The 8,708-nt window shown below is 53.8% G+C and overlaps 1 protein-coding gene across 2 annotated transcripts; it reads left to right on the forward strand.

Moving 5' to 3' along the window:
• The first annotated feature begins 4,489 nt into the window (after positions 1-4,489).
• Cd79b (CD79b molecule) lies at positions 4,490-7,611 on the forward strand. Of its 2 annotated transcripts, none has more exons than XM_090351614.1 (6): positions 4,490-4,665; positions 5,217-5,267; positions 6,006-6,326; positions 6,514-6,632; positions 6,902-6,943; positions 7,042-7,611. In XM_090351614.1, the coding sequence occupies exons 1-6, from the start codon at positions 4,602-4,604 to the stop codon at positions 7,138-7,140; spliced, it is 696 nt and encodes a 231-aa protein (XP_090207740.1). In that variant the 5' UTR covers positions 4,490-4,601; the 3' UTR covers positions 7,141-7,611. The 2 variants fall into 2 exon arrangements, with proteins under 2 accessions (XP_090207740.1, XP_090207741.1); XM_090351615.1 differs by having other exon boundaries at positions 6,090-6,326.
• The last annotated feature ends 1,097 nt before the right edge of the window (positions 7,612-8,708 follow it).

Here is an 8,708-nt window from a genome sequence, read left to right on the forward strand (position 1 = left end):
TGTGTCTGTGTTCACATCTGTGTGTTCCTATAGGCATCTCCCGTACTGTCTGCCCTGCTGCCCTCCCTCCCAGCCCCATCCCTCCTGGTGTATTTTGCAGTTCCTATTTCTTCTTACATCCATGGCCTCAGGCCCATCCTGTTTTCCCTACTGAGCCTTTTCTGTGAAGATGTCAAGCCCTTTCTTGAGATGACTCTAGACTCTTCTTTCAGAAGTTCCTCCAGCAGGAGCCAGCCTCCCCCTGCTCACTATCTTGCTTCTCTGTCTTCCCTGCCTGGCCCTGATTCACACGACCCCACAGCCTCAGGAATCTCCCTGGTGGGTGTCCCCCACAGACTGGGCACTGACTGCAGAGAAGTAACGAGCAGGGTTTGGCCCATCCCATGCAGATGGACACCCTTTCCCACCTTGTCCCACGGGGAGCCAGCCCCACGCCAGGCTGGTGGACAAGCTTCTTTGTACAGTTCTTACAATAAACCCTCCCTGGGTGCTTTTGTTGTGTGTGTTGTGTGGATTTCTCCTTTCTGGGACTCCCTGTGTGCTTTTGGACAAGGGCTGAGAACAGTAAGAAGAATGGCCACAGGCCCTAGGCTGTGCCCACACTGCAAATGTGTATGTGGAGCGGGAGGAGGGTGATGCAAATGAAGAGGAGAAGGCCTGCCCCATTCTCATGCTCCTCTTTTTGCCAACAGGCTGTGCTTAGGAAATACATGTGAGGTCTGTGGCCCTGCCCCTGTCCTCAGAAACCTTCTTTTCCTCTTGGCCTCTTCAGAGAGCCCGAGGCATCTGTGAGGTTCAGATGGCTGCCCCTAGCCCCAGAGAGCCCACACCACAGGGACCTGAGTGTACTAGACCGTAAGTCTAGTAGAGGACATGTGATTTAACAACTTCTGACTCCCATGGCTGAGTTCCTCCAAGCTTCTGAAGGCTTCCTCCTTTCCAGGGTTTCTGTACCCCTTTTCCTGAAGTCCCAGGACACAGGGATGAGGGGCACACATGAGACAGGATAGCCCTGCGGTGTCCTTCATTTGTCCCTGTTAGGCTGCTCCACTCTCAAGTTCTCTGCGTGTTGAGGAGTAAGTTCCATATCTCTAGGATTGTCTGAGCCCACTAAGGTTCCAACCTTCGTCCTGGGAACAGGGTTCTCTCCCTTTGTTTCTCCTGAACAACTCCCTAAGCCCCGAATGGCATTAGAAACAAGGTAAACACTATGTAGGAAACAAGTATCATAAGATCCGGTCTCAAAATTACACACACACACACAAACATGCTATTGGAATTACTTCTTTTTTACACAGAAGACGAGCCCTCATTGGGCTTTCTTCCTCAGGGCTACTGGAACGAGAGGCAGAGAACATCTGCTTGGTAGATTGCTGTCCCAGCAAGGCTGTTAGCCCTTGATTACCAGAGTTACAGACTGTGACCCTCTCCCTTGCCCTGGCACATTACCACACCCCCCAAGTGAAGGACACGTGGAGAATCCCAGGCTTTGGTGCAGACGGGGTTGAGGTTAAGATTGAAGCCTGGCCCTTCTTAGCCAAGGACTCCTCCTGGTAAAGGGACCTAAGAGCCCAGGATACCTAGACAAACTAGAGCTCTACCACTTGAGCCTCAGCACCACTCCCAGCTTTTTTCTATGCATGTGGTACCAAGGAATTGAACCCGGGCGTTCGTGCATGCTAGGCAGACACTCTACCACTAGGCCAAACTCCCAGCCCCCTTTCCTTCTTATCCCTCCTGGAGTCCTTGTCTTCTTGCTTCCCTAACTGTGAGCCCCTCATCCTTCCTTGTCCTCCACCCCTTATTTTGGTGGCATCTTCCTGGAAAGGTGGTGGAGTCACCAGGGCCGCTGGGGGCAGGGGTGAGAGTAGTGATGAGTCTTTGTGTGTTGGGAGGGAAAAGAGCATCACAAACCAAGGACAGGGGTCAGCGCTGTTGTCACCAGTAAGGGAACAGACTGGCCCCAGCTGTGACAAATAACCCCAAAGTCGTGGGGCCCACTGCTCACCTCTCCTGAAAGCTTTGGCCTGCCATGAATGGGAATGAGGTCCAAAGGGCACATCTGCATCCCTCCCACAGGCATGCTAATGCAGTGTGTGTGCAGAGTGCCAAGTGCCCCCTGCCAATGTCCTTGCCCCTGCCCACCACCATCTGAATACCACAGCCAGCTCCACCAAGCCCAGACAATGCTCAATGAAGTGTATACCCCCACACGTGTGCTCTGAGCCTGCCCTGGTATTCCTTGGGGACAGGAGCCCCAAAGCTAATCAAGGCCTCCATCACCAGGGACTCAGGAGGGGTGGAGCTGACTTCCAGGAGACATCTGGACTTTGTCCAGCTCCCTGGGCTTGTCTCTCACCATCTCCCCCAACACCAGCATCATGGCCCATGGTCCCTGCCATGACCTCAGGTGATGTTCTTATTCCTAGGCTGTTTGTTCCATGAGCTGAACATCTGACACCTTTTCAGAAAAATGTTTTTTTCATCTGAACATCTGGAAATGATGGAAAACATCTGGGGGTGGCCCAGAACGAGCTGTTCTCTGGATGAAAACCCTTTTGACCCTGATTCGCACAGTTCAGGCCCTGGTCTGCACTTCTCAGAAGCAGCACCCCCCTTCCCCCCCCCCGGCCATCAGGTGAGGTGTGGACCTGGGATAGAGATAGTGAGGGGCCCAGACCTGTCACCATCTAACTCTGCTATGGGAGGAGAGTCCCCATTTCCTAAACCCAGGCAACTCTACTAGTCACATAGGCTGTTTGTGAAACAGGGTCGTGGATATGGTGAGATGGGGGCAGAGACATTTATTTAACCCTTATCTTCTTGGTGGGGCGGGGTGGGGGGGAGCAGAGGACAAGAAAGAGAAAGGAGCTGGCACCAGGATTTTAGCCTAGTGGTAGAGTGCTTGCCTAACATGCATGAAGCCCTGGATTCGGTTCTTTGGTACCACATACACAGAAAGAGCTGGAGTGGTGCTGTGGCTCAAGTGGTAGAATGTTAACCTTGAGAAAACTCAAGGATAGTGCCCAGGAGAGAGTTCAACCTTCAGGATTGGCGAGACAGTGGGGGGGGAAGGGGAGAGGAGCTGCCTAAAGACATGGCTCAGAGTCCAAGTGGAGGCTGTGGTGTATAAGCTTGCATGTCCAGCAGTTACAGCTGCACTCTGCACAAGGATATCCCCCCAGGGGCAGGGTTGTGTGGAACTGGTATTAGATGAACTCAGGTGTTAAAATTCTACCTGCTTGCTTCTGCTGAATGGAAAGTTTGGATTTTTTTTTTCTGCCAGTACTGGGGCTTGAACTCAGGCCTTTGTACTCTTGCCTAGCTTTTTTCTCTCAAGCAGATGTTCTACTATGTGAGCTGTACCTCTATTTCTGGCCTTTGGCTGCTTAATTCAAGAATCTCCAGGGTTATCTGCCTAGGCTGGCTCCTAAGAAGCTAGGATTGTAGGTATGAGCCACAAGTGCCCCAGCTCAGAGAGCCTTTTAGTTTCAGAACCTGAGGTGCACCCCGACTCTAGCCTCTGTCCCCTGCCCAGGAACCCTAGAGCTTCAAACAACACTTCAGTGCCCTCACAGTTCCACAGATCTCTCTGGAACCTTCTGGTTGGTGTGTGGTTGTTGTTGTTGTTGTTGTTGCTAAGCCATCTCAACCTAAGCTGAGCTCCTTGAGCTGCCTTAGAACCTAGATCACTTAAGTGGTTGTCTGTTCTTGATCTTGCTTGAGAGTCTCTGTGGCATCCTTTTTCCACCAGGCCAACTTCTGACATAGCTGCCTGTGCCATCGGCAAGAAACTCTGCTGGGGACCTTTCCAGATGTCTTGCCTGGCTCATAGCTGACCCCTGACCTCTGCTCTGGCCTTCCTTAATGTCTCCCTATAGTGAGAGGGGTAGACCAGGGTCGAGAGGCCAAGATAGATTTAGTTATAGGACTGGTATGTGTTTTACTAAGTGCTTAGAAGGAATGATTGGTGAGGCTCTGCCCCTCCAGGAGCTGGCAGGCTATGGATAAAAAGCTAGCAGTTCCAGGGGCCAGGAGTTTGACCTAGTGGTAGAGTGCTTGCCCTAATGTGCATGAAGACCTAAATTTGATTCCTCAGTACCACATATAAAGAAAAGTCAGAAATGGTGCTGTGGCCCAAGTGGTAGAGCGCTAGCCTTGAGGAAAGCCCTTGGACGGGGCTGGTAACAAACAAACAAAAACAAGAAGCTTGCAGTTCCATCACCAGCAGGGTGGGGACACAGCTTGGAAAAGTCGGGCTGTCCCCGAAGACGCGAAGATGCGATGCAGAATCCCGAAGCCTCTCTTCCAGAATTTCTTAGGACTCCAGCTGTGTTGTCCAAACCAACAACCTGCCAGCCATAGAAGCCTAGTGAACAAGAGCCCGCCCTCTCCCAGAGTCCCCAGGGTTCTCAGAGCGTTGGTACCTCCCCTGGGTTCCAATTTGCATGGCAGGAAAGGGCTTGGGGGTGGGGGAGAGGCAGGGAGGGACAGGCTATAGACTAGGCAGTTATTTTTTCTCCCCCAAATAAACTTCAGACGGAGGACTTGGTGACAGGCTGGGACGTTGGAGCCTTCAGAGACAGACAGAGGGGGTGATCATGGCAGAGCTGGGTCCATCTCCCGTACTCCACCACTGGCTGATGATGGTGCTGATCTTCTCCGGTATGACGGCTGCAGGCCTGCAGGCTTGAGTCTGTCTGGGGTTCTTGCTCTCTCCATCTCTGCATCTCTTTTTGCTTCTCATGGCTCTCTGCCTGCCTTGGGTCCTAGGCTCAGGGTGTGCACGGAGCTCTCTCTCCCGGGGTGGGAGTGAGGTTGGGCACAGGGGCTATGCCTGGTGGGCAGCTACGAGCATGGAGGAGGAACAGGCAACATGTGACTTGTCCCTAAAGCCCCTGAGGACACCACATGGGAGCAGGCTGGGGAGAGGCTACCCCAGCCATTCTGGAAGGTGCATGTTCCAGAAAGGGACCCCTCCTCATCTGGAAGGCTGTAGAGCCCTCCCAGCTGAGACTTCCTGTCTCATTGAGAGGTCCGCTCAAGGCTGCCCAAAGAGTCAAGGGGAGAAGGGGAGCTGGAGGGAGGGCTGTGGGGACGGTGGTGGTGGGGGGTCCTGGAATGAGGAAGTGACTTTGGGAATGTAAAGGGTGCAGGAGTGAGGTGGCTAGCAGAGGGTGGAGAGACCTGACTGGCCACCTCCTCCTACCCTACAGATGGGCCCATGCCAGCAATGTCAACAAGGGGCCTGCTTCAGAATCCTCCAGGTCAGTCACTTCTTCCACCCCTCCTGAGGGCAAGTATGTCTGTTCAACACTGGAACACTGGTCTTCGTCCCAGAATACCTCTGTCCTGTCCTGCCATGGTCTCCCTCTCTAGACCCTCATCCCCAGGCCACCTTAGGGTCTTCCACTGAGACCCCACTTCCATCTAGCTGTCATCTGGGAGGTGGGCTAACTCAGATCAAGCAAGGGAGTCAGCAGGGACTCCACAGAGGCCTCAGGCCTGGCTGCCTAGTGGCGGTGAGTACTTGAGTCTCTGGCTAAAAGTACAAAGAGGAGTAGGCAGAAGTGGGGGACAGAGGAGGGCCTTCACTGGAAGCCCTACAATGTGTCTTTATCCCCTGGGGACTGTGGGGGAGCCCTAGGGGCTTTTAGGCAGGTGCAGGGCAGCTCAGAGGAAGGACAGCAAGCAGCAGCAGCCAGGCTGCTAAGGTCTGGGTCCCCTTTTTAATGGGCATGGAAAGAAATCAGAAGGTCCTACAGCCCTTCTGAAGGAAACTCAAATGAGCAGAGGAAGAGGTGGGGTCTGGTGGCTTAGCTTGTGGCCTCTCACATGGCTCTGCTTCTCCACACTTCTCCCTCCTGACCAACCCACACAAGGACAAAACAGACAGCCCAAACACCACCCCCATTCCCTGGGTCCCCCAGAGCTGGAGCCTTTGGGTGAGGCTAGCTGGCAGGAAGATGCCAGAGGGATTTGGGGTTTGGCCTTGGTGCCCACAGGAAGTGCTTGTTCCGGAATCGTGCAGTATCCACGGTTCGTGGCCAGGAAACGAGGCTCCGTGGTGAAGATACATTGCTATGTAGACAGCTCCAGCATGGCCAGTATGGTGACGTGGATCCGGGAGGCAGAGAATATGGAGCCCCAGATGGTGCTCCAAGAAGAGGGCCGGATCTCCCAGTCCCAGAATGGCTCCATCTACACCCTCACCATCCAAGGGGTCCAGTTTGAGGACAACGGCATCTACTTCTGCCAGCAGGAGTGCACCTGGGGGAAATCTATACGTGTCTTCCAGAGCTGTGGCACGGAGCTGCGAGTCATGGGTGAGTGCAGGCCCACCATCCACCCGCACTCAGCCCAGATTCCATGGGAGGTGTCCACAGCCCTGCAACACCCAAGAGAGCGGCTGGGCAGCAATTCCTCAGGGGTGCACAGAAAGCCACCACTGCAAGCTCTGTGTGAGACCCGTACCCCCATCCCCAGATTCATTCTCCACTTTATCTCCCCCAGGGTTCAGCACCTTGGCCCAGTTGAAACGGCGGAACACACTGAAGGATGGAATCATCATGATCCAGACCCTGCTCATCATCCTCTTCATCATTGTGCCCATCTTCCTGTTGCTGGACAAAGTGAGGGAGCCTTGGGGGGGGGGCACACGGTGGCCTCAGGACAGATCAGACACAGTCCCCAGTCCTTGGGCCTTCTTGGCCCAGCCTGGCCCCAGAGCCTGTCCATTGGCTTGTTCTTTCGGCACTCATTCATTTACTAATTTATTCAGTTGTTCTTGGAGACACTTTGTACCTATCCCCTCCTCTATCCAGGCCCTTGTCCTGTTCCTCCCCATTCCAGCCCAGCAGGGGATGTTAACATGGATCTTTCCCTTGTCTCTGCCCCACAGGATGACAGCAAGAATGGGATGGAGGAAGATCACACCTATGAGGTAAGGACTAGGATGACCCAGAAGTGAACCATCAGTGAGCCCCACTGTTGCTGTAATCAGTGTGTGGCCCAAGCCTGAACTCCATTTCATGTCTCCAGGGCCTGAATGTTGACCAGACTGCCACCTATGAGGACATAGTGACTCTGAGGACAGGGGAGGTGAAGTGGTCTGTCGGAGAGCACCCAGGTCAGGAGTGAGGAATCGGCCCCATACCCCAGCACAGCTCCTGGGCCTCACGGATGGCTTCAGAACTGCCTGGCTCATGGACCATCCCCTCCTTATGGAAACCCCAAGTTGTCCTCTGAAGCTGACCTTCCAGAGCTGCCTCCCCACGCAATTCCTGGTTCCCAGCCCTTACCAAAGGGCCTGGGGGTGAAGCACAACAGGGCAATGACCTGAAACAAGAAATTCTCTAACGTAAGACTGGACCCAGCCTTCTGGGGGCACTGTATGGGATCGATCCCCGTGTTTGGGACAGGAAAAGCAAGACAAGACTCAACAGAACCTACAGATGAACTCAAAGGCTGATGGACAACCTACAGAGCCTGGGAAAGGCCCCAACCCAAGTGGTCTGTGAGAACTTTGCTCCTCATGCCCATCCTCTCCCATCAGTGGGGGTACTTAGCCTAGAACCCATTCTCCCATGGAATAAATGTGTCTGACAACTACCCCACAGAATTACACTTCACAGGGCAGGTGGATGTGGTGGTCTTGTATGCAGGTGTGGCATCTACATGTGGCACTGGTGGGCCTCTGAGGTTCTGGGAGGAGGTAACTGTCCTGATCACCCTCCCTTTCCCTCTGATGGCTCAGGTGGGGCCTGTAGTCATTCCCCACCCACAGTTTTTTGCCCTTGGCCCTGACTAGGCCTAGAGCAACTGCAGAAAGGAAATGTAAGGGGTGCTAGGCAGGGGTGCCCTGGGTTCCACTGACCAACCAGCAGCAGTTGAGTCCTAGCTCCACAGGGCCAGGAGCTCAGCCCTGGAGGGCTCTGCTCTCTTCCATCTATCCCAACCCTCATTTCATTAGTTTCAGCAAAGCTCTTCCAAAGTGCTACAGGGCCTGACCTGCTCAGATCAGCTTGTATAGCTGTGGCCCTGGGTCTAGACCCCTCAGATGGCCTTGCTCTCCAGAAGGCAGGGATTTAGTGCCTCTGCAACACCACTCACCAGCTACCTTTGACTATGTATGTGTGTTGGGGTGGGAGAGGCAGTCCTGGGGCTTGAGCTCAGTGCCTCAGCGCTGTCCTTCAGCAATTTTGCTCAAGGCTAGCACTCTACCAGCTGAGCCATGGCTCCACTTTTGGTAGTTAATTGGAGATACAGTCTCATGGATTTTCCTGCCTGAACTGGATTCAAACTGCATCCTTCAGATCTCTCTGTCAGCCTCCTGAGAAGTTAGGTTTACAGGGGTGAACCACCCAATGCCAGGCCTACCTGTAGCATTTCAACCTGATCAAGAGCCATGAAGAGATTCTTGGATTGGGGCTGTAGCTTAGGTGGTAGGGCACCTACCTAGCAAGCCCCAGTATCACCAGAGGGAGAGAGAAGCAGCTTTGTGTGGTGAACTTTCTCAGTGTCACAGTCCCTCTGTCCTTGGCAAGGACTCCACGGTCCTCACAATATGCTCCCTTGGTCTCTACAAATTAGGGCTCAAGCTATCAGCTGCAGGTGTAACTGGAGGCAGATCACGCCTGGGAGGTCAAGTGCAGTTAACCTATATGGGTAAGGCCTTCCTCACAAGCCAGGCTGTGCCAGGTCACTTC

The sequence above is a fragment of the Megascapheus bottae genome, chromosome 17 (assembly GCF_031878675.1).
Source record: "Megascapheus bottae isolate mThoBot1 chromosome 17, mThoBot2.hap1, whole genome shotgun sequence".
NCBI lineage: Eukaryota > Metazoa > Chordata > Mammalia > Rodentia > Geomyidae > Megascapheus > Megascapheus bottae.

What these genes read in the sequence shown, in the direction of transcription:
- Cd79b (XM_090351614.1), top strand. Translation starts at nt 4,602, where the DNA reads ATGGCAGAGCTGGGTCCATCTCCCGTACTCCACCACTGGCTGATGATG. An exon ending in CCTGCTTCAGAATCCTCCAG is followed by an intron (nt 5,268 to 6,005) that starts GTCAGTCACTTC and finishes TGGTGCCCACAG; the next exon opens with GAAGTGCTTGTTCCGGAATC. An exon ending in TCTTCCTGTTGCTGGACAAA is followed by an intron (nt 6,633 to 6,901) that starts GTGAGGGAGCCT and finishes TCTGCCCCACAG; the next exon opens with GATGACAGCAAGAATGGGAT.